The sequence below is a fragment of the Anser anser genome (genome assembly GCF_964211835.1).
Source record: "Anser anser genome assembly, chromosome: 5".
NCBI classification, from domain to species: domain Eukaryota; kingdom Metazoa; phylum Chordata; class Aves; order Anseriformes; family Anatidae; genus Anser; species Anser anser.
Window position 1 is genome coordinate 31,592,705 of NC_139725.1, and position 25,092 is coordinate 31,617,796.

Consider the following 25,092-nt stretch of genomic DNA (forward strand, 5'->3'; position numbering starts at 1 on the left):
ATATATCGATAATAAAAATACCGGTAAATGAACAAAACCACTTGTCCAGCATTACAATTTCATTCCTTGGTTGCATCTTGCTAAATCTAGCTAACAGTCTTCACATCTCACCCAGCAGTTGCATTGAAGTGTCAGATCTGTCTCATAACACTGTGCTGGCATTACGAAACACTCAGTCTGGGCTTCCGCAGAGCTCCAAAGAGGTTGCTGTTACGTGCAGACAGATTTTGCAAAGACTCACTCTGGCTAGATGCTACCAACACCTCTGCAAGCAAAGCCTCTCTCCTAAGAGTTCAGGAATAAAACTGTCACAGGTTTCTACTGCTGCTATTAGTCTTTGACTTCAGGCTCAGTCCCACTCTAAACACAAGATGTTGCTTTAGTGAATTTTCCCCCCTCCAGGATTTCTGTTTCCTTTATTTAAGTTTCCTGTGTTTTCTATCCAAAGACATTGTTTAGAGCCTTTTTTTTCCCCAAATAAAATCCTGATAACCCTAACGTGTCGGCACCAGGTAGCACTGGGCTCTGCAAAAACATGCATCTATCCCCCTTAAATAACCAATCCATTCAATACCCATATTCTATACTTTGTGTACTCATAGCACCCAATACAAGCAGAATAAAGAAAAGCTCTTGTCTACAGAAAACTGCAGTGAACTTAAGCCTCAGAGATAATTTTTTCCCTCATTCTGGGAAACAAAGAACCCACGTAATCCTCTCAACATTGTCTGGAAGAAGTAATGCCAAGCCTGCTGCAGGTTAAGCACAAAATAAGATTTTGTTTCATCAAGCAACAGTGTAAAAGAATCAGCTCCAGGATAATAAATCAAGAGTGGACTCTGCATACCAGCAGGCTGCTAAATTACTAAGGTAGCATATACACTAAAAATGTTTAGACAATATTTTCACTTAGACTTCGTAGTAAATATGTCTGTGACAAGAAAAAAGTCAGACAAGGTGTTTAAACAGATGCCAAAGATTTTATACAAGGAATGTCATGGCTGTTTTCTTTGTGCATTAACATGATAGTAAAGCCTCATGCATAAACAGCACACAGGGCACAGCCTACAAACCAAGAACACATTGCTCACCTGTTAAAAAAATAAAAAGACTTTGAAGCACAGAGTTATGCTGGATGTGCAGAATGTCTTTTAAGAGAGGATTTCTACCTGCTCATGCCCAGCCTTGGGCAACTGTCAGTTTATGGCAGACTTTGTGTATAAAAACATGAGATAGTCCCCAGCAAACTCGGCCAGAACAGAAGGTATCCTGGAATGTCTTCCAAGTCTACTTCCATGTGCAGGCTGGATGTAGTTGCGAAGGGGCAATCGCTTTGTGTGTTCTTTCAGAAACCAAGTGAGAACTACATGTTACAAGGAAAAAGTCGGTACACTTGCTCAGAAGATAAAGTCTTTTATAGTAGTTAATTTAATAATACAGTCCTAAAACAGGGTCTTGGGCACCCATCTACACAAGAGCACATTTAATAAGCTGGGGAAAAAAATACCACAGTTTCAGGACATTGCATCAAACTCCAAGAGGAGACAAGTCTCCTGTTGTGGAAGAATTCTTGTCTATGTAAGCCAACAAGGGAGAATTTTAGGCAGTTCAATCCACAATGGTCTCTTCTTACAACTGGAACCACAAGTCCACAGTACAAGGCAGTATTAGTTAGGTTAAGTGGTGGTTTTGATAATAAAAAAAAAAATTCAATGAATTCAATGCAGTCCTTTAATAAAAGGATGAAGTCCAGTGAATGCCAGTTGCTAGGAGCAAAGAAGAAAGGTTCCCATTTTCCAGGTGGATTTGAAAGTTCTTATTATTAGAAAAAAAAAAGATACGTCAAATCTGTGCAGTTTCTATGCAACCACGTCTGAGAACACAGAGGCTCCATATACTCAGGGATCACTTAAAAAGTGGGAGAAAAGAAAAGTCATCACAACCCAAGCAACTCAAACTTATCTCAGAATTGCCTACATAACTTGTCCTCTTGTTCTGCTCTGGACAAAACTTTTAATTGCAACAAGCTGGCAAAGGAAGCTGAAAAAAACCTGAGTACATGAGAACATTGCCAGGGAGATGAAGACCCTGTTGTTACCTTTTGATCTGGTATTGAACTTGAAATGGCAAACTCGGAATGCTTTGCCTTGTGCCATGATTTGCTTTACCTTTAAAAACTCTACTGGTCTCTCCCAGGGGGGTTATTTCAACTTAATACCTCTTGCACTGCAAGACCACTGTTCATATCACAGTTCAAACAAACTTGCTAAAGAATCTGAGTTTAATCTTCCATGGCCAGAAGTATGGCACCTCCAGATGCAGGGCTGCTCGAATTACCAGGTGTAATTCATATAACCGACACTGGAGAGGCCTGTGGTTTCCTGGCAGCACAGAGTCCAAACCTTCCTCACAGGACATCGTGATCAGCGAGACATTCCAAAAGAAGAATCAGAAGGCCGTTAAGTCTGATCCAACATAGCAAAGAACACCACTATCCATCATTTGAACTAGGAATACTCAATGCTTCACTAGCCACCTGCATTCTTAATATACTGAATTATACATAGATATATATATATAGATATATATATACTTAAATTGGAATAAAATACACTGGATTTTGGTTCACTCATTTACAAGGGAGTTCCCTCCCTTCTCCAGTTAATTTGAAATTAAAACCTCAAGGCTGAACTTAAGCTCATTCCCAGCGTTCCAAGATGGATATAACACGAGAGGAGGCCAGAAACTGGAAACATGCACTCTGGCTGCAACAGGTTAAGAGGTGAAAGGGAGACCAGATATTTTCATTTGTAACCCTGAGAACATAAGGAATTGCAAAGATTTGGAGAAGAGCCTGGGGTTAAAGGTCACCAGGCTTTTTATTGCAGTTAAAGCAAACTCGGACTGGGTGATCCCATCCACGAGAAGGAACCGCTCTGCGGTCATGTGAGCACTCGTCACAGAATCCCTGGCCACAGGCCCGACAGTGGTGTTTGGAGAGCTTGATGCTGAATTCCTTCCGGCAGTTGTGGCAGTGCAGGATTTCATGGTCTGGTACCCAGTACGCAGGTCGGGCAGCATCTTTTACCAGACCTATGGGGGAAGTGATGGGGCAGGGGGAGAAAGATGGAGAAGAAAATTTGTGAAAATGAGCATGTCAAGAACGTCTACATTCCTTCAAAATTCCTCCAAAGGTGGAAGGCCTCACACACTGCAAGCCGTAACACTGCCATTAAGGGGAAGACAACCTTCTGACAATACTTCAGTGTAACAGACTGACAGAATGGATGAAATGGGTAATGGCTTTCTCCCACATTCCGCCTCTCGTAAAAGGAACAGATTGTTTAAATTGGGGCATCTTCCCTTACGCATACTCTTCCAGAAGGTGAGTATGATGAGACAGTTGCTCTTCCCTACCTTCAGTTTCAGCTGTGGCCAAGAAAACACAGTCACCAAGCCAAACATTCAGGAACACTGAACTGAGGAAGAGATTTATTCTTCCTTTCATTAAGTTGGGCAACAAACAGCCCACAGAGGTGATGGTGGGACACACTGTAAGCAAAGCAACAAAACAATGATCTGAGCAATGAGGAGTTCAGCTCCAACAACAGAAGATTCAGACGCAAAGCGTTTGCTGACATACCTGAACTACTACCCAGCACATGAAAGAGCAGCAACCTTTCCTGTACTAAGCTCACCATTAAAGATGACATTACTGATCATTTTCCATCAAAACCAAATTGGACAGCTTCAGATTCTCAGCCCTTCCTTGCAGAAGTACTAAGTGCCAGCAGTCTCCATGAACATACTCAAATGCACTCAGCATCTCTGGGAGAAAACCAAGCCTGACAAAATGCTTTCTAATCGGCCAGTCCTGAGGGAACTTCAACTGGTAGGTCACTGAGGTGATGCATCAAGGCAGCACAAACTACTTGCAGTTTGGTGCACACAAGTTTGAGGAACAGGTTGAAAATATGGAGTGCAAAAATAGCATGCTGAAAATCAAGAGGAAACAACAGCTGCAGGGGGCTCTAGAACTCTCAAGTGGCATCATAGTGGAGTTAACAGTCTGTCATATCACCTCTTGAAGTTCAGTCAGTTCTGCCCTGTGAAACCAAAAACACCTCTAGACAAATCCATCAAAAGAGAGCACAGCTCACCTAAGGGAATGTCCATGGCTGTCACCACTGCTCCAAGAGTGTTCTGTACAGCTTCCCCCACCTTCCTGGCAATAAGCGTCCCCCCTTCTTCATCTGAAGGCAGCTCAGCCACATCTGCACGACACAAGAGTTAAGGACTCAACACCTATTTCCAGTACAATTTCTGCCAAATTTATTCTTTTGCATTAGCAAAAACCCAAAAGCAGCAAACCCAAAAGACAGATTGGGACCTCTCCTCAGCCTTTATCTCCCACATCCCCAATCTGGGATTGCAGGGTTTTCACTTCATTTCGGAAATAAAGGACAAAACAAAGGTTGCTGTAACAGCAGCATCCCTGCTCTGATGCCAGCTCCACACCACCAACAGGCGTTGGGAAAAAAAGTAGAGATCCAATTAGAAAATAATCCTATGAGGGAGTCAGATATCTGTCAGCTCATTGCAATCTTCCTGCCAAAAAATATCAAGCTCTTGAGCGTCACTAGAAAAAAAAACTCTAAACCGAAGCCCAACTTGAACATTGCTGTCTACACCCAATGGGAATGGTTGCGATCCAGGAGCCAAGGACAAAGACTTCAGACTATTACCCAGGGATAATTCTGTCACAGTCAACTCGAAATTACCTAACTGGATGCCCCTGTTTTCATAGCAGTTGTCACACACGCGCACTGGTGCTGGTCCCCAGCCTCGCTCAGGCACAGGACGGGTCTTGGAAGAACAGCCATCACAGAAGCCCTCTCCACAGGCCCGGCAGTGATGTTTAGTGTCATTATCTTTAAAAGGCGTGTTGCACTTATTACAACTCTGATCAGGACAATGTAGAAAGAAAAACTGTTAGCTCGATCTTCCTTAATGGTCTCATAGCAGAAAAATAGAGCAGAATTCCAGGCTGGCATCACTCAGACTGAGATTGTGAAAACTACAGTTACACCTGAGACTTGGGTGATACCACCCCCATACCTTCACCCCAAGGAAGTGACTCAGGTAGGTGTGTATATAACTATACACAAATACGGGGGTTAAGCCAATGGATTGCTGTGATCCCTTCAGTCCCAATCACCAGTAATTACAGCCACATCATGCAGGACTGAATGGGGGGTATTTGGTCTTGGTGGGGTTTAAGATTTCAGAAGGCTGCTTTCCCTGAAGAAGTATCTGTTTCCAGCAAGACATATGGAATTCTTTTCTAGTTCAATTGTTGGGTCCAGATTTTGGCATCTGGTATGAAACCAGAGTTAAATCTCTGTACCTATAAAAATACTACTATCAACCACAGAAACCAGACATAAGATGTAGATTCTTTGCTTTTAAGAGCAAGTTCATGGAAACCAGGATTTTCAGTGGTGATACTGCTGGGAGAAGAGGTAACCAGAAGTAGGGAGGGAAGAGTCTATTTGGCAGGGCTGGGCAGAGTCTCTGTTCATTCTTACTCTAAGTCAAGAATGGGAAAAGCTGAAAACCATTCAGTTTTGTCAAAATTGTAGGAGAAGGGCTTGCTGCAATAAAACAAGAAGCATTTAGAGTCTGCAAAATCCTATATTACTTAAAGGGTGAGGAAAGATTTTTAGCAACGCAAAGCTTTTCTCTACAGTATGGAAGTAGAGTAGCAGCTATTTACCAGGATCTGAGAGTTGGGTCTCCAGTAAGCTGGGGCGATCTGGTCCGTCAACCAGGAGGTCACAGCTTTTGTGGGTCCCAGGCTAAGTTCAGATACTGATTGCGCCATGAAATTCATGCCATCCAACAAACGCTGGGCTGCATTGTTGTTGTCTTTCAGAAATCCATCAGTCTGAAATAAAACAGGCATTCATTTGAGAATAAAAACAGGAAAACCTGATTTTTCAAAAGCAGATTGTTCTGCAACCCCACTGCTCTTTGTTAAACTTGTTAAACTGTTAAATTTCACCAGCCCTACTTTGAAACACAAGGGTAGCTTTCAGTGGTGTAATATTCACACAAAGATTTCATGAAATGGCTGAATTGCCAGTTTAAGAAAGCCAAAAGATGACCAAAAGCCCTTGCAAAAGTTCTTTTAAACAGCAGACAGGGGACCTGCTCGAATCAAAGTCAACCCATTTTCTCCATCAATGTCCAGAATAATTGACACTCTTGTGTGGATGCACACATACACAAGGACTATCCAGCAACCAGACTTACCCCTGGCCAGACATGCTCAATTTCTGTCCTCACCACAGTGTTCACAGGATCTTGATTGCCAAACCAGTACTGTCGGCTGCGGTACACCACCCCACAGTTGGGGCACTCAATCACGTATCTGCAAGAGAGGATTAAAGGAAGACAGGTTGCCTCAGCGAGATGCTGGAAGTCCAGAACACTAGAGGCAATAGAGAACAGAACAAAGATCTTAGCTGCAGTACTCACCCTGACCAAGCATATTTGGCAAGGCCCAGCCAAGGGGAGTCAGTGGAAGCAGAGGTTTTTGGCACCACACTGACCTCCATCCCTCGTTCATAACAGGCCTATAACACAATAACACAAAGGATCAATTAAAAACACATTCTTGGGAATCCCAGGCTCCAGGTCTCACAGCTGTTTGGTGACATAAAGCATGCAATTGGCATACAGTGGTCTCCACAGCAAAGAAGCTACTCATCAAAACCAAATAAAGAAACCACTACCAATAATTACATCTAGTAAATATTTCTACCGTACTGAATACCATGACAGTGGCTGAAAATGTTCCTGTCTCCTGCACACACCCCGTAGAAAAATCAGCTAATATCAAGCAATAGGCATAGGCAAGTACAGAGAGTAACTGCATCCAGTGTGTAGAAAGTCAACATCAGCCAAGTTTAGAGCAGCTGAGCTCACAATTTAGCTAGCAAGTGACACACAGCCCGTAGTGGAGAGGACATCTCCAATCAAAAAAATATAAGTTCAACAGGGATTAATTTTTCTTGCAAAGGCTAGAGCACCTCTCCCATTTGGAAAAAAAGCAACAAAACAGGCACATGCCTGTGATATCCCTCATTCATTGGGCCATCCTTTCCTTCTTCATTCTTCAGATCTTGTCCTTGTGTGTCTCTACTCACCTTGCAAGTATAGACTCTGTTATCATACTGGTGAGAATATCTGCATCGACTTTTGGATTCATGAGGGACTCCTTCCTTCGCATGATTCATGCTCTTCTTACAGCCACACCTGAGTATGCAAAAGCAAGCCATGAGCTGGTACTGTTAGATATGGGACAGATGTCACTAAGAGTTCATTTATGTTACTATCTTGCATTTGTGTAGGCGTTCTAACCCCAACAACTGTACATAAAGCAATGATGTCACCTATTACTGAAAGGCAGGCTCTTTGGAAAGAGTCGTAGCAGCTGTTTCATAGCACAAAGCAGCACTACAAAACAACTCAGTGTAGGAAGTGATCACTGTAGCCAATTTAAATTTCACAGAAAATTTTAAGTAGGACTAACCAAGCTTGGAAATTTGCCAGAACAACGTTAACAGTGCAGCCTTTCCAAAAAGCTGGTAGGAATTTTCTAACAAACATGAAAGAGCATGAACATAGCACTACAGCATATTTGGGAGAGAATGTTTGCAGAAGCATAATCAGCCCTAACATCCTGCTGCTATAGTACTTTACAGACTCAGAGCACTTGCAGGCTCAATCTCTGGACTCTTCCCACAGAGCTACAAACCAAGCTCTAATCACACCTGGGGGTCTTCTTGGAACTACTCACAGGGCACAGTCCAGGCCCATAACATGTGCTTTAGTATTGTTTATGTAATAAAAACAGCAGGTAGATATCATCATAAAAGACTTCGGGGGTTTCCTTAGACATTCCCTTCTTCTAGCCCTGTCTGCAATTCTCAGCCAAGTTATTCATGAACCATCCAGGGAAAGGATATGGGCAGAACAGATTCGCAGCAGTACACAAAAATAGAGTGGGCAAAGGCCACATATCTAGCTGGGACATGACAATAACAGCCTTCCAATTCCACTTAGGAGTCTAATTTCAAGAAAATTCTGCCTGGAAGTACTACCTGATGATAGATGTCAGGTGTCAAGACACCACAAAAACTTCGTTTTACTGCTGTAGACCAGAGCAGCACTAACTTCTAGAAAGATGAGGGTACATTTCTCATCTACTTACCCACAACTGAGGCACACAGAGGAACATGTGAAATATTCATCTGGAAAGAAAGAGCTGTGAGCCATCTGGTCATCAGGGATCTCCCCACTAAACCGGTCACTTAGAGCCTGGGAAACAGAAAAGAATGAATTAGAGCAACGCAGACATTTTATGAAAGCTTTTCCAAGCAAAAGCATGGGTTCCTCTTCTGGAATCAGAGGCAGAAAGAGGGCACACAGCTAACAGTGTCTTGCAAACCTGGAAACCAAGACAAAGATTAGAAACTAAGCAAGAGAGACAATCTTGCACTTGTATGGAAATGACCTGAATGCTTGTAAGACACTTACTTTTCTCCTCTCCTCCTGCCCCTGCCTTGAATTTTACAGCAGAAACAGGTGGTTGAATCTCTTTAGGCAACCTGTGCTCAGTCACCCTCACAGTGAAAAGGTGAGGTTTCCTGATGTTCAGATGAAACCCTGTGTTTCAGTTTATGTCCACTGCCACCTTAGCTAAGAGAGGGTTGTATTCTGGAAACCTCTAGAAGGAGAGTTGAAGAGCCATTTCACACAGTACACAAGGACACATTCTTTGCCCCTCATTCAGGAAGTGCTGCCGAGCGTTCCTCTGGCTGTGTGAACAATTGTTCTTCTCTACGCTGGTGAAACTGCAAGCCTGAGACAAAGGGTTTTGTTCCCTTTCTTGGAAGCATCTGTTCTTAGATTAATTCAGCCCTTAACCCTGGCACACTTAACTTTTTCAGTTTTTGGGGGGTGTTATGGTAGAAACAATTAGATTGGTAACCACTGAAACAAAGCACTTTTTTTTGACAGAGATCTTTGAAGGCATGAGGTCTATCTGAAACTCTTCCTGCAGTTGAACTAACTATAATTACTACCTTTGTCTCCTCCTCCCTTTTCCCTTCCAGGACAGGCAGGGGGAGGAAGCACATCTGCTGTCTGACAGGGATTGACAGTGCATATGCACACACATACAGATATCTCTCACCACAGCTTCTCTCAGTTAAAGACGTCTACAAAAAAATCTGATTTCACAGAGCTCCAAGGAAATTATCTTTAAGATATCTTTCAAGCTTGACTGATACTGGCCAATGGATTCAGAAGTCACATGGGATAGACAAAGGTGCCTAGCAAGCGGTAAGTTCCCAGCAAGAGAAGCTGAAATGTTTGTATTCAGTAGTGATCTGAACACAGCAACCACCTTACTGGACGTGAGCTGATGTATAGTGGTAGCTGTATCTGAAACTTCCTTAATTTCTACACACTTACCACAGTAATCAAGTAAACCTGAATTAACCATTCCAGTTGTTTCTCCCATGCTACCTGTCTGCTCCCAGTGCAAGGAACTGTGTACCCGCTACCCTGACACCTTCTTCTGGGCTTCAGTTACCCGAAATACAGAGCAGCTGGAGTCCTCGATTCCAGTGGCTGTGACCAACATCAAGAAAGGCTGCTAACACTGCCACCTTCTGCAAATAAGCCCCTACTTCCTGCTCCCGTGGTGAGGCAGATGTTTTTCCAGGCCAATGAAAACATGCTGCTAATCAGGTAGTGGTAAGCAATGCGTAGAAACTCTGAGGATGGACTGCAAATTTTTAAGACCTGAAAATCCCTCTGACATTCTGGCGAGGTGAACCTTAAAAAAAAAAATAAATCACCAGCTGCTCTCTCCTCCAATTCCTTTTCATCAGCCTTCTGATCTGATGCTGCACCTCTGAAATGATACATCATTTGGCTTTATCCCGTCTGCTTCCCTAGCTACCAACACATCTCTTTCCTCCTTTTCACCTCATAGCCCTTCGGCTACACTATGCTCAATGCCAGGTTTGCCAACCATTAACTCCCTCCAAGTCTTTTGCATTCCCTCCCCTTGCACTGAGGGGCCTCCTGTTTGTAAATCACTGTCATCAAGTGCTCACCACTCGCAACATTCGTTATTTTTTCTTCCCCAGTCAGTTTCTTCCCAACTCACTTTTTTTTTGTTCTGTTTTGCTCTTCAGCTTTTCTTGACCTTGCAATATCTGTTAAGGTTGTTTTTTTTGTCTGCTTTTTTAAAGTAAAAATTATCCAGCTTACCTAGTTGTTACACGAAACCATTGTCTTTGCCAAAACTTACTTTATTTCCATATATCTGCAATTCTGTGTCACTGGTTCACTTGCTCCGGCTTAATTAGCCAGAATTGATAGTTGCTAGTAACAGATTGTACTGAACTGATCTCCAAACCAGAGGACTTACCTTTAGTGCTTTGTAGATAACCCCAGGCTGTCTAGGTGACCGAGTTGTATTGTTCTCCAGCTGCTGCTCCACAGCTCGCCTAAGTCCAGAGAAATCTGTTGGAGGATTGTATGTCCTTGTTCCCTTGTAGTGGATTGAGCTGAAAGCCTCAGGAAAACAGCTTAGCTTCCGAAAGCGATCCTGAATGAGCTTCTCAGGAACCTCCGAAGGATGATCTGTATGTAAGAGTATCAGGAAGTATATAAACAACTGATGGTTTAAAATAATATTTAAATTGCACACTGCTTTCATATGCCACTCTGTGCTAGTTTTCTTAATTCTTCTACTACATCCAAAATGCAGCTATCATTACATTTCACAAGCAAGGAAATAAAAACTTTTTCCAAGAGCAGTCTGTGGGTTTTTTTTGTAATGCAGCTTTAGATCCTAATACCAAGTTTTGTAGAGACTGCAATCCACAGGTAAAGCTGGAAACATGTAGGGTTGGAAATATAAAAACAATTTATAACATAAGGCAACTCCACGTCAACACACTAGCTAGCTCTTCTCACCAGACCAGAACTTGGTATAGTTGTCCTAGCACCTGATAAGTGGAGGACACAAACCTTACATGGGCTGCTTACTCTGCATGCCAGCTCTGTAGCAAGGAAGACCGAGTCTGTTAACGCCTTGTACAAAGTGAAGCACTTTAACTGGCCACGTACGTTTCAGAATTTCACGTACATTTCAGAATAACACAGGCCTCTTCTTCCCTGCCCTAAAACTACACAAATACACCCATCTCACAATTACCTCCCAAGAAGGGTGATTGCAACTTGATGCAAATCCACGTGCTAAAAGGTTTCTTCCCTATTCATACCATGATCAGAAGGAATCATAAAACAGATTTTTTTTTTTTTTTTTACTACCCTGACTTTGCACACAGGTGCCAGTATCATTGTGGGTCACAATCTGACTTGCTGAAATAGCAAATTTCAACAGCTATAGGAAACTCTCCATTGCTAATCAGCAAATTGCTATGGAAGAAAAGGAACTGTCACAGCAGGTAAGTTAAAAGTAATTAAGAAGGCACTCTAATAAACAGCATAAAGAATGTCAAGTTCTATTAGCTCAAGATCTCACCCATTAGAAAGGCAAAAAATGAAAATATGGGCCAACAGGGTGCTACTGTGGTATTACACAGAGGGCAGGACTGAATCTTACTTATGGCAGTCCATTCATTAGGGCTTTTGCTCATCAAAGAATCTGACAGAATGAAGGAAGATTTCATCATGCCTTTTGAAGCATGGAAAAAACAGAGCCAGGAAATAAATTTACATCCTGTATAGCCAAAAACAAAATTTGCCTTGACTTCCATAGGACAGTGCATTTCACTCAGATGTGCAAATAAACCACACAATTTAAATATGCATAATCCAGTATGACATGAGCCAAGTTAAAAGCGTTGGCAAAGAACACTGAAAGTGATGGCAATAATACTGTGCCACGCCTGCTGCTTTGTCTACATCAAACCCGGGTGCAGAGAAAAGCAGTGTCAGCCCTGTGCCACCGCAGTCTCAGTCCCAACCTCACACCAGCCTCAGATCAACCTTGGGTCTGCAGAAATTAGAAGAATAGGTTGAGGGTACTGTGAGTGTTGATGTTCACCAATTTCGCTATTCTTGCTCTTCCTAGTTTCTACATATATTCTGTTTCTGTTTTTGGTTTGTTTTGCTTTGCTTCTCGCCTCCTCCCCCCTCTCTTTTTTTGCAACAAGACTCTCTATACCCCTGCCAAAATCCCAGGGTGTCTCAGTTTTCACCTTCGTCTACCATATCGCCCATACTCATCATCCTGTACAGTGACCCTCCCTAAGGCTGGCACAACTCCCACGGTGACCACTCAGTGCCAACACTCAGCTGGCTGAAAGGATCATTCCAGCTGATCTAGAGTAGTCAGACCACCATCAGGGAATGCTCCGCTCCTTCCACAGCCTGGCTCACAGACTGGAACAAGCGAGAGCAAAACTCAAACCACATCTTTTACACAACAGCAAAGAACACTGAATATTCAGTGCAGCCTGATAACCTGTAGACAGCAGTTACACATCAGTGAGCAGTTTTTACTGCCTACTTACCAGAGCCCAGTAGCTTGGTGTACACAGTCTCGTGGAAGATGATGACACCTGGACCCAAAGTTGACAGAGGAACATCTAGGCCGCATCGGGCTGTAGTAGCTTTTAGTTCCTTAGTGAAATGTTTTAAATAAGCCTCCGAGGCATCACCAAGGAATTTGAAGAGATCGTTGTGGAGCCTGTCAGCACGAGTACGGTAGATGACAAGGTCAGAGATGGCCAGGACCTTCAGCAGCAGCCGCGTTCTCTGGCTGAGGTTCACAGTGGCCCCCAGGAGGCCCTCTGTGTCGATCACCACCACTTTACGGACAGGGTCATACGCTGCCCAGACTCCGACTGTGCAGGACTCTTGTGCTGGAGATGTCTTGAAGACTTCTCGGCCATAGAAGAAAGTGTGGTTAAGGGTGTGAGACTTGCCATCCCCCGTGTTCCCAAAGATGGACACCACCTTTAGATGCTGGTCAGGACTGCAGTCCAGTTTCTTGATAAATTCTTCCTCATTCCTTACCTTGAGGAAAAAGAAAAAAATAGTATTATAACTATGCAACTGGAGTAGACAACTCAGAACACAGCTGGTTTCAGGATTCATAAGATTAATGAGAGCGATAATTTCCTGTTCAGATTTTGCATTAAGTTTTTGAAGCACCAAGAAGTCCAAATCAAAATATTAGAGAGCAGCTTTCTAATACATACACATCAATGGGATGCAGGCTGGTCCATCACATATCTGTTTTTGGAAGCGATACCTCACTATGATTATCTGTCCAGTGAAATCTCTTCTATAATGTTACCCACTTCACAGAGGCAATCTCTTTTAGAGAAGAGAGCAAAACCCTACTTTCATGTCTGCCAGAACAGCCACTTGGAGTGTGGCAGACACTCTCCGTAGCATTGGTCTCCCTGGCAAGTCTCTGAACTCAAGTGCAAAACAGGTGAGTGCTTTTGTCACCTTAACTTGCATCATGCACAGAGTCTGAGCACGTGTTTGCTCAGAGAAAGGCTCCTCTCTCCAGCAATGGTGCATCCATCCCACAGCAAGGGGCAGTCAGACACAGCCTGTCCTGGCGCACCTCAGGGGACAGAGAAGAAAATGCAAGTAGCCAAGTTATGCGCTGAAGTCAGGCGACTGAAGAAGGTCAAACTGTCTTTTACAGAAGTGCCACAACAACCTCAACGATTCATTTCATAATTTATTGTATCATGCTTTCATTTAAAGAACAAAAAAACACCGCACACAACAACAAAAACAACTTCGCCCCCAAAACAAACACACACAGCCAAAAGACAGTAACAACCTTCAGCAGATCACCTTTCTTTGGCTTCACATAGATTAAGTGACAAGCATCGTGCTATTTAGGATAGAGAATAGGGCATTTTCTGTTCAGATCCGAGAGCAACAGGGAACAGATACCAAGCAATGCAACAGGGTAGGGCTCTGCATGAGAGCCTATCTTGCTTTCCTTGCAGAATACAGCCTTGGCTATCAAAGGTTTCACGCTTCTGGTTACGGTTGCTTATCACTTGGTTTTCTGTCTCCCAACAAGCTTTTATCCCAGACGTTATGTGACAGAGAAAAATAGGACAGACACTTTTTGAGAAGAATTAAATCCACTCCCTCCACCATGATCCCCTCCTTGCAAAATCCCTGAAGCCAAAAGGAAGGGGGCTTCCTTTCCCTTTCGCCTGCCCCTCGGCGGCTCGAGGCAGCTTGGCTATTTGCCCTCTGCTCCCCAGCAAGCACCGCTGGCAGGTCTCAGGATACAAGATCCAGAGAGGCCATGAGGTAGCAAATGATTTCTTCGAACAAGTTTATTCTTAGATCAGTAAATTAGTTTAAGGCTCATCCAGTCTCACTGGTCAAATCTATCAGCAGCATCCAGACTTGGAAGGAAAATAAATAGCCAGTGCACCAGGCTGTGGTTGGGAACAGTGCTCAGAAAGGCTGGGGACTGTGGGGCTGCGGTACCTACTCACAGGCTCAAAGCATTCAAGGCAGCCTCACAGTGCGGAGAAAAACAGGAAATATAGAAATCAGAATGCTTTCAACAGAATCGTTTGTGGGAGACCATCAAGACACACTCAAGATCTATGTGCACAAGAAAGGGTCTGCCTTTCTGGTAGCTGTGATTATCAGTTTGTTGTCAGGAAGGTGGTTTAGATGACAGACTGTTTCAGTTAGTGCCTCTGGAGGTGAAAGCAAGTTCTTGGTTCAGGGGATAGCAGCCACTGATTACATAATGATGTTGCACGTATGTAAACAAAAAGGAAAATGATTTTTTTCTCCAGATTGTTTTTTTCTTTATTCTACTGCCTCCCAAACTTCTTACCATAAGGGTAGCAGCAGACTCTTTGTCAAAGTAAGTGCCTGATCAGACCTAATCACTCCGGTTATGCACTCTTGACAGTGCAAGGAAGTATCAAACAGTTGCTCAAGTGTAGGCAGGGCAGCTAATAACTAAGGTCGTTTAAGCAGTACTGCTTCATATTCTGGTATCAGTTTGGGAGAGCATCTGCAAGGGGCTGCGGCAGTATTGGCAAAAGATACAAAGGACAACAGGGAACACAGGGATAAGGGTAGCTCTGCAGTGCATTCCCACCAGTGAGAAACAGGAGTCAGCTCATACAAATTCCACTGCAGCTGAATTTGTCCCAGGCTGAGCTTCCCAGGTTGACAAACCTTCCTTTTGTTGAGGATGGTTGTAGCTTGTGAAGTGTTCCTTGTTCTTGTGCATTTATCTTCTTTAACTGCTGCTGAGCACAGGGATGACACACTCAAAGAACCATCCACAACAACCCCCCTATCAGTAGCCAAATTTACCTCCCTCAACCAAGTTTATTTAAGACAGTTAAAGACAGGCTGGGAGTAATAAGTGTGCTGAAGCACTAAACCACTTGGGGCTCCTGCCCTGTTTCTTCCCCCCCATCTCTAAAGCAGTTTTTTTGGTACCGCCTTCTGCTGCACATGCAAAGGATTCACGTTTCGCCTTGTACGCTCCCATGCTGTCCAAAAGCTCCACATCTCTGACATGAACAGCACAGGGCAGATATGAAACCTTCCTTAAATCACATAGCAGTGACGATTAAGAATGAATCTTCCCTAAGAGGCATATTTCTCCAGCTCCTCCTCTATTTCCCTGAAGTATTTTGTCATTTCTAGTATCAGAAACTCATTTACACTTTTGTTATAGATCTCAGAAAAAGAATTTCATCTAGAAAAAATAGTTTTTATTCCACTGTAGGTTAGAATCCTGACTAGCCTGATTTTCCATTTTAAACTACATTTTCTGTTAGCAATTGTCACGCACCCCTCCATACAGTCAGTCATTCCACTTGAGTTGAGCTGAACTGAAGGTGGATGCTTTCAGCAGGAAGAACTAAAAGCTTTACAGCTATAGTCCTCTCTAAAGAGGACACAAAAACTCATACCACACTTCTGTGGAATGCATGTAGATGTCCAGCCTCCTCGTCGCTCATACTCTGAAATGTACCATACCTAACGTAACAAGTTACCTAGATCCAAGCCATACTAAAAGTAGAGTTGTTTAGGAAAAGTCTAGAAACAAGAACTGATAAAAATGACATTCCTGCCTATGAATTTCTTGGAAACGATGTTATTCAAACAATAACATATTAAAAGCTTAGAAACAAACCCCATAAAATAGAATGGAGTTTCCAATGAGCTGTACTCATACAACCTTAACTTCGCCTCCAGGCAAAACAAACACATTAAGTGAATCAGACATTTTTTAACCACAGTTTTCTTCTTTTAAAACTATCCATGAAACCTTTAAGGCTGGCTAGCATTCATGGAAGCGGTGCACAAAGCTAGAGCTGTGCCCTGATGACAACAGCTGAAAACAAAAACCCAAAGTGCTTGGCATAGGATTCCTCAGAGTGCTTTCATTTGTTAGTCTTACACTGTCATTGTGAGTTATGTTGGTACTTTTGTTGGTGTACTTTGAAATCTTACTCTTCGCTTAACCTAATTTTAACAGAGTGTTTTTAATAACAAAAATACATTTTCTGCAATCAAGAAATAAAGATATCATTATATTAATCATTAAATGTATGAGTCACTAGACTTGTCTGACAACCAGAACACCACAATATCTGATGTTTTGTATCACAATGTACACAGCCCCTGTACACAGACATAACTCCAAGGGAATGCAAAGGAGCACAGCTGGCTTATCCCAGAAACTCAGGTGTGACACACTATTAAAAAAGCTGCTGGAAACAACCCATTTCTGCCCCAGAGAAACCTTTGTTGATATTCCCAAATGCTTCTTGCTACCAACTGAGAAAAAGGACTGGGTGGCTCCCTGTGGGGAATCTACTGATGTTTCCTATGGAACATCAGTAGAGGCATGAGAAGCGCCTTAGACTATCTTGACTCAAACCCTGTTTCCAGTACGATCCTGGACTAATTCAGGCTGGAAGAGGTCCCTGCAGCAAAGGATAGAGGCTCCCCACAGGGGAAGCCCACATCTATCATTTATAGAACTCTTTCAGGAAAGAGACAAAGAGATAAGAGTTGAATCCTGTTTATCAACCCTAGCTAGGGGGATAGACCCTATTTCAAAGGCTATAGGACAGAATACACTGGGAGGGGTGGAACACAACATAGGTGGATGGGAGGTAATCTACTTTGAGACCTCCCTAACCCAAGAGACAATATTGACTGAAATATTTTTATTAGCAGATAATCCACCCTTGTAGATGACAACTGAGCTGAATGGAATTGCTGAAAGCCGAAGACTAGACACCTCCCTAACCTGTTTGCTAACTGAAGAATTACATTTTCCCCTCTTCCTTTTGCAACACCTCAAAACTAACAGAGACTTCAAGGTAAATGCAAGTATAGTTGTCCTGCTACTTTATTCTAAGGACAGAAAACCAGTGCACTGAATTGCAGGAGAGGGAACTGCAAAATCGGTAACAGAGTAGGATGGGAAGAATACTCAAAACTAGCAAAGTAGTAAGAAAAATAGTCCTGGAGTGTAAGATAGCAAAGTACTTTGGCAAGAAAACCTCTCTGAAGCACAAAGAGGAGGAAAACTCATCAACAGTACAGCAACAGAACTCAGGGACAGAAATTACAAACTCTGATCCAACAGACCACATTGACCTAAAAAAACCTTGGATGTTTCAACATTTCTTCTTCCTCCTTTATATCCATAGAAAATATACCAGCTGCAACTCTTCAGGCTACAGGGATATGAAACAAAATCCCAAGAAATTCACAGGAGGCAGTAAAAAAAAAAAAGCATGAAACAAAAACATTCTCCCAACACCAAGTCAAGCAAGAGTGTCATAGAAACTAGTACTATTTGTTAGACAAGTGCCTTTTTTTCTTTTTTAAACTGCAGAGGCAAGCAATGAAATTTAAGAGATTGTGATCTTCTCTTAGAAGACATACATTAGCTAGCATTGACCCACAGAAATATTTAATTAGAAAAAGCATTCCTAGTGACTCTCCCTTCTCTCATCCCTAGACTTTGGCCAAGCTCAAGTCAGCGGGTAATAAAGAAAAAACCACAGCACTTTCATCAGGCTTACAGCAGAAGTGACAAAAGCAAAGCAGCTACCACTCCTGAAGAGTTATCACTCCGTGCATGTAACTTTTAAAAAGAGGTGACAGAGGAGGACATGTGGACTGTTACACTGTTAGAGGCTGCTTATTGCATCAAGTGGTCTACATTTCAACAAAGGCAGTGGGTCAGTCTCAGTCATCAACTGGCTGTGGAGCAGTATATACATAGATCCTGCTCAGTACTGGCTGAGGGGAAGAGCTTAATAATCCTTTAGATATCTAACCCTGCTATCAGGAATAAAAAGAACTCAAGGAATGGGGCTGGATTTAGGAAATGGAGATGTCTATTGGCAAAATTAAAAAAAAGCTCTGCTAACTAAAGAAAGACAGATCATAGTGGGTATCGCAGTGGAGACAGAAATAAATGTATGCTTCTCTCTCCCAAATAAAATTATACTGCTTGGGACATTCATTTTTGTACAGTGACTAGCTTCAGAGAAAAAAAAAACAACCTTTATTTCCTTCCTGTCTCCCTGGTAAGACAAGCTACAAAGTCAGTTCATTTTTATTTTTCTTTGAAACCCAGAGAATGGATAATTTCTTGTGACAGAGAGAGTTTCTGGTCAAATATCAGTGAATTCGAAGACAGACTTGTAACTATCAAGCATTTTCCCTGTCTGCTGGGGTAAGTGAAAGACTTCCTCCCCTTGTGTAGATTCTAAGTGCTAAGTCCTCAATTACAGCTTCGGACAAAGTGTTATCATAGAAGCCACTGATGCCGCTAAAGCGGAGTTCTGACCCTGTGGTAACCCTCAACATCTGGTCCCCAAGATAACAATATCAAATTGTGATGCCTTGTTAAGCATTTCTCCCCTACCGCAGGAGTAAGAGTAAATAGAGGTCACCGTACAACTGATGGATAACTCTCCACTCCACTGCAAAGGTTGTGTAACAACCAAGCAAAGATGGCTGCTGTTTTACAAACTGAATAAACATTAAGTACATGAAAATGCAAAGACAGATACAGACCAGTGGAAAAATTCGAGAAAGAGTGAGAGAGTATCAGGACTCGAACCAGCTATCCCAACCCTAGTCATGCTTTCATTGGTGTGTTTTGGTATGTTTTTCTTAACAGATCCAAGAGTAAAGGACAATTTTAATGAGATCAATGAATTGTTCTCTAAATTCCTAAGAGAAGTGCCTTGCACGTGCAAGGGGCAGCACTAGTGATAGTACAATGGCGCTTCTTTGGAAATTCAGCAGGTTTGAGGTAGGAAAGGAAAGCTGACACCTTCTCAGAACAAGATCAGGAGATTCAGCTGGGGGATTTACATACATAACAAAAGAAGACAGTTTTGGCCTACCATGGCAAAGAAGAGATGTAGATGATTAATAACAGCACTGACAAGACCAGAGCAACTGGCTGAGGAAATAATCCCCACAACACCATTCTGAGTAGAGATAAGCAACTAAGACAAATATATCAAAACCAATTAACAAACAAATGATGCTGTTATCAAGAACAATAACAGGTGATAGACAAGGCAAAAGTTTAATGTGCAAAGAAAAATTGTAAAACTATAACATAGCCTGAGAAAAAGGACCTAGAATGGGGTCTAAACTTCAGGTGATGCCAGCTTGTAAAACACCAGCAAGATTTTTTATTTTTATTTTTTCAGTCCTGGAAGAAGTGAAGGAAAAAAATCTGTGGAGTAGGTCAGGATGGCTGGGGACTAAGTCACAAGACATCATGCTATTTGGTATGTGAGACAGCAGCAGTTGGACCTCCCTGAGGAACAACCTCTCTCTCTGCTTCTTCCACAGCCTTGCAGTGTGAGCTTGGATTTAACCTTTAGCAGCATTTTCTTAATATGAAACAACCTCTTTTTGAGGTGCTCAGATATAGTGCTGCAATGATGAACATCACACAGAAGCCTGCATTTCACGGGGATGAGCTTAAGCTACTGTTGGTTCTCTACAAACAACTGCTGTACCAGTGGTGGCTTAAAATGGGACCTTTCCCAACTCCAAGCAAATCTGAAACAAGCCTAAGTCCTCCGCTTTTTGAGCTTATGGTTGGTTATGTCTGCAAAGGGCAAAAAGCTCCAAGCTAGCTCTGAGCAGGCCAGCACATCCGTGCTACATGGCATAAAGACTATTATGAAGATTTCAGAATTACCATAGCTGTAACACTGCAGTGCTGAGCCCAAGATAAGAATCTCCACCTCTCAGCTAAACTAATTTGCTGAGGCACAGCTCCTTATGGATGAAGCCACACTGCTTCTGGATTTGAAGCTAGCTGCTGTTGCTTACACACTATGAACATCCTTGAGCTTCAGAACTACCAGCTCCTGAAGCCAACAGGAATGGTGAGATGGCACACAACAACCACTTGAGCTGAACAACTCCAAGTTTCACGTGATAATAAAAAAATCTTTGTCCCATATTCCCATCTCATTGTACTACTTCCAACTCAGACGTTAGCAAGCCTGTATACATCAGCAAGCATCTTGATCCATAACTTTTGTTCAGCAGCATAACCTGTTCTGCCTAATTTTGTAGGACTAGCATTTAATATTGGTAGGGCTGAATGTGCCACTGACAGCAATTCAGCAGTTTTCTCTCTGATTTCCTAACCAAGATAACAATCTTCAAGTTCCAAAGGTCAGAAAACAGACGCTTAAGGATAGCTGCACTCTCTAACTCTGATTGAGCCTTCTCCTGGCTGCTCAAGCTTAAAAAGCCAAACACCCTCAAACCCTGAATCTTCGCATTTCAGATTATTACTGCTTTGGTATTTTTTTGGACAATGAGTCTGTTTAAATAAGGAACTAAAGATTTCTTCCTAAGTAATCAGACATCATTTTGCTAATGATGAGCACAAAAGACTTAAAATCTTTCTGATAGCTGCATTGTCTGTTCAGTATTTATCAAGAGCAAAAGATGCTACAGAACACGTCTTGAGAGCTCATAATCTGACAATGCTCTCTAAATAAAGGTTCTCATGCTCACTAGCAGAAATATCACCATAATAGCAAGAACTCTAAGTTTCAGCTGCCAGAACGTACTGTAATTGAAAACTCTCAAACTGCTCTGAGACTGGCTGTGAGTTGTCAGGCAAGTAGTCAGCTATGAGGAAGAGAAAAATCACTTGAGATGGAAGAACTCTGACTCAAGCTCTCAATAAGAGGAAAGATCATTTTCAGAGAGCTTTTCCAACCGTGTTCAGATCAAATTGTTATGATCTGATAAAGGACCACTGCAGTCCCAATAAGGAAGCTGGCTTTATTGCCCATGATATTTAAATAGTAATGCACTTGCTTGCAAGAGGCAGCCAGAAGTCTGCCCCAATAAGGCTTACAGATTCTAGAGTATAAAAATAACTTAAAACTGTACAAACACATGCAGGCACGGCTTGTGAATAGCCTTCTAGGACAGCCATGTTCTGAAACGCTTCAGAGCTTGCTCTAGTGGCCAGGTGAAGATTATTGAAGAGCCTGCATCGTACAGCAATAGTTGCATCTGCCATGCATTACATGGCAACACGTGTGCTGAGGGGAAGCATACAAATTTAGGACTGCTACCACACCTGAAACTGTGATGATAGTTCACAGTCACCATCATCCTTTCTCCCCTTTTGCCTCTGTACAACTCTTTTTACCACTGGCAGCATGAATATGTTAAATTAGGGCAACCAGATATTGAGCCATCCTGTGATACACATTTTCTTCCACTATCTCCTGAATAAGGTTTAACATGAAAGCTGCAAACTGGAAGCCCAAAGATGAAACCAAGTTTTTAGTTGGATAAAAAATCTGCTTTGTGACTTTCACATGTTGCTGCTTTTGTATACACAGAATATTTTTACATTTGTAAAGTGCTTATGCTTACCAAATACAAAGGCCAGCAGAAAAGTTAAATAAATGCACGTACTGCATGCTAGACTCTAAAATCAAGTCTCCTGAGACGCTGTTCCTGGTCTGCAAGTATTTCTATCATTATTCCCAGCAGACCTATCCCAAATTGATGGCCTATGTCCCCCTATTTTGGTAGAAGGCTAACATGAAACAATATCTGTGACTAGCAACACTGCATAACCATGGTGTCTGTAGGACCTGGATGGCATACAGTCACGATTCCTTAAAAAGCCCTTATTTCTACTTTATCCTATTCCTAAAAAATCATATGGATTTACTGGTGGTGAAGGAAGGTAGCAGGGGGCTTTAGTCTTCCCATTAGCACTGCTTGGTACAGTGCCCACTCCTGGTCATACGGTAGGAGATTGGCAGCCAGCACTCCCATTTGCAGGATACCTACTGCAATCCTCTCAGTTCAGCTTTGTTCAGGAATGATCAGCATCCTGTATACTGAGCTCTTATCTTGGTTGTGCGTGTCTCAGTACAGTCAATTTTTTCACCAGCTTCACTTACCAAGCCTCTGGGAGTAGGCTCTTGCCACACAAGAGGTCTTAGTGAACCTGCCCTTTGAGGAACTGGTGAGCAAGACCAGTCTTAGGCACTGTGTCTTTTTGGCCTGAGACACTTATTTACTGCCAAGAGTCCCTATTGTAAATTTGTTGCTGTCAGTTACACTTTAAGTGTCAATCATGCATCCCAGTAATATGTTAAACTAAGGCAGAAACTAAAGATCTCACCTGTCAAACAGGCCACAGCAGTTCTTACCTGAATCTCCTCAGTTTCATCCACCAAGAGGAAACTCACAACTTTCTCTGTCATCTTCCTTCTCTTGGTCTCCTCATCCATCCCTTCCTCCTCTTCCTGCTCTTGGGCTTTGCCAGCATGGTACACGGTGACAGGGTGCTTCCTCCTGTTCCCCCCAGCATGCGTTCTCTTCTGACACTCCACACAGAGGTTGATTTTACACACCTGGCACCTCACCGCTGCTATCTGTCTTGACCCCGTCATGCTGGCATGCATTATATTCCCATTGGCACCTTTGCAGGAGTCACAGTAAGGGACATGGCCAGGTTTTATACGGGTCCGTTCGTGGTTCCGTAACCTTTCCGGCTGATGTAGCTCTTCTTCACAGCGCTGGCACTGTAGGCTCCTGCACTCGTCACACTCAAAGATTGCTTCATCTGTCCCACTGCAAACATAGCTTTCCTGGCACAGGAGTGTCGTGTTTTGCCCTTTCTCTGCAGTTTGTGTGTGGGCGCTCATCTTCAGATTTCTTTAAAGCAGTGTTTTTCCCTCCTGGTTGTGCTTTGACTAGCGATACGTGTAAAAGTTGGTTGCAAATTTAGTATTTTTCACAGGAGAGAGAAAAACAACAGGAGTTCTGTCTATACAGAATTTTAAATAATTAATAGATGTCTCTGTAAAGTTTACACACTGACTTGCCTCCTTGACAGAGCCTTGCTAGCCGCAGGTGAAGTTTTCTTTCTGTCACAGAAGCTTAAGCAATGTGGCTGCTTTCACTTATTGTTATACCCCAACGGCGGCATCCATTCCTTCTCTGTTCAGCTGTGTGATGTGCTTTCAGTGATGAGAAGAAACCAGCCTGGTGTACTTCAGCAGCTTAGGGCACGTATTTTCCTAAAGCAGGGAACAGACGGAGACAGTTGGTAACCCAGCAGGCAAAGAGGCATCACAAACACACGAGCGCCTATAGGCGTGCACACACACACACACGCACAGGATTGTGTCAATACTAGAAAATTCTCCGCTTTCACTCCGCGGCTAAGCTCCTCCTTCGGAGCTCGCGGTGTTTACTTGCAGGGAATTTCCGAGGGGCTCCGCCGGGTAAGCCGGACCGGCTCTGGCCGCACGCTCCTCGGGGCAGCGCCGAGCCGCCCCGCCCGGCCGGGCCCCTCTCCCCCGTCCCCCTTTCCCCCGTGCCCCCCCCCCGGGCACACGATTCCCCCCGCACCCACCTCGGGCCGCGGCCGGGCGGTGCGGAGCTGCAGCCGCCGTTGACCTCCCGCGGGGCGGCGGCCGCAACAAAGGCGGCCCCGGGCCCGGCTCCGTGCCCAGGCCGGCGGCCGCCCGCCGCCCCTCCCTGCTGCCGGCACCGGTGGCTGACTCAGGGCTCGGGGCCCGGCCGCCGCCGCCGCCGCCGCCGCTCTCTCCGCCCCGCTCCGCCCCGCCTCGGCGGCCGGCCCAGCTCTCCTCCCGCGGGGCCCGACCGTGCAGGGCCGGGCCGGGGCCGCTCCGCCGCCCGCTGCCGCCGCTGCCGGCCGGGCCCAGCTGGGCGCCCCGGGGTTATTTGCTTACCGCGGAGCCGGGAAGGCGGCAGCGGGCGGGGCCGCGGGCACGCCGGGAGTTGTAGTCCGGGGGCGCGGCGCGCTCCTCGTCGCGGGGCCCGCTGGGAGCTGTAGGCCGCAGGGGCCGACATCTTGGGGCCGGTCTGGCGGGGGGGGGGGGGGGTCCGTGCCTTTCTCTGTCCCCAGGAAAATAAACAAACAAATAAATAAATATTATTTAAATAAATCTTTCTTTTCCCTTTGCCTTATTTTCGTTCTCCACCCCAAGCTGGTGGCTCTCCTGGGTGGAAGGAGTCCCAGAGGGGTGGAAATAGCCCCCAGCAGGTGTGTGAGGGACAAAACCCCACAGCAAAGCTTGCATCCCTGCCATTTCTCGGGGAGCAAAGCTCTCGTCAGTTCCGCTTCTTGAAGAGCGATCGAGGGGCCATTTCTAGGCCTTGGAGGCCCATTTGGTCTGTTTGAGAGGGCTGTGTGCTGTGCTGGCCTGGGCCTGGTGCTCGCTGAGAATAAGGCGTGGCAAGGAGTGCCACCGTTCATTATAATTATCAGCACCCCCTCTTTTATTTATTTATGATGGTAGTTACAGCCAATGTGTGAGCCGCCACCACTTATTTTAGTGGAAAGAGACCATGGATCCAAAACTGAGGCACGTGACTGCCCAAAAACAGCAGACAGGCAGTGAGAAACCGGAGCTGTGGTAAACGGGTGGTGTG

At 43.9% G+C, this 25,092-nt stretch overlaps 1 protein-coding gene across 6 annotated transcripts; it reads right to left on the minus strand.

Moving 5' to 3' along the window:
- Nucleotides 1–1,397: 1,397 nt before the first annotated feature.
- On the minus strand, nt 1,398–24,530 carry ZFYVE1 (zinc finger FYVE-type containing 1). Of its 6 annotated transcripts, none has more exons than XM_083839286.1 (13): nt 24,390–24,530; nt 22,839–23,711; nt 12,627–13,131; nt 10,511–10,725; nt 8,279–8,385; nt 7,212–7,320; nt 6,541–6,638; nt 6,316–6,433; nt 5,777–5,947; nt 4,782–4,962; nt 4,161–4,274; nt 3,418–3,552; nt 1,398–3,093 (listed from the first exon to the last, which is right to left on the minus strand). In XM_083839286.1, exons 2-13 carry the CDS (start codon nt 23,334–23,336, stop codon nt 2,861–2,863), a joined length of 2,484 nt encoding a protein of 827 aa, XP_083695412.1. In that variant the 5' UTR covers nt 23,337–23,711; nt 24,390–24,530; the 3' UTR covers nt 1,398–2,860. The 6 variants fall into 6 exon arrangements, with proteins under 6 accessions (XP_083695412.1, XP_083695411.1, XP_083695413.1 ...); XM_083839285.1 differs by lacking the exon at nt 24,390–24,530 and adding an exon at nt 24,050–24,360; XM_083839287.1 differs by lacking the exons at nt 3,418–3,552; nt 24,390–24,530 and adding an exon at nt 24,050–24,357.
- Between the last annotated feature and the right edge of the window lie 562 nt (nt 24,531–25,092).

Bases quoted from the DNA above. Each gene is read 5' to 3' on its own strand.
- ZFYVE1 (XM_083839286.1), bottom strand. From the start codon at position 23,336: ATGAGCGCCCACACACAAACTGCAGAGAAAGGGCAAAACACGACACTC. The intron at 6,639-7,211 runs GTGAGTAGAGAC...ATTGTGTTATAG, and splicing joins ACAGAGTCTATACTTGCAAG to GCCTGTTATGAACGAGGGAT. The intron at 6,434-6,540 runs GTGAGTACTGCA...CCTCTCTTGCAG, and splicing joins GCCAAATATGCTTGGTCAGG to ATACGTGATTGAGTGCCCCA.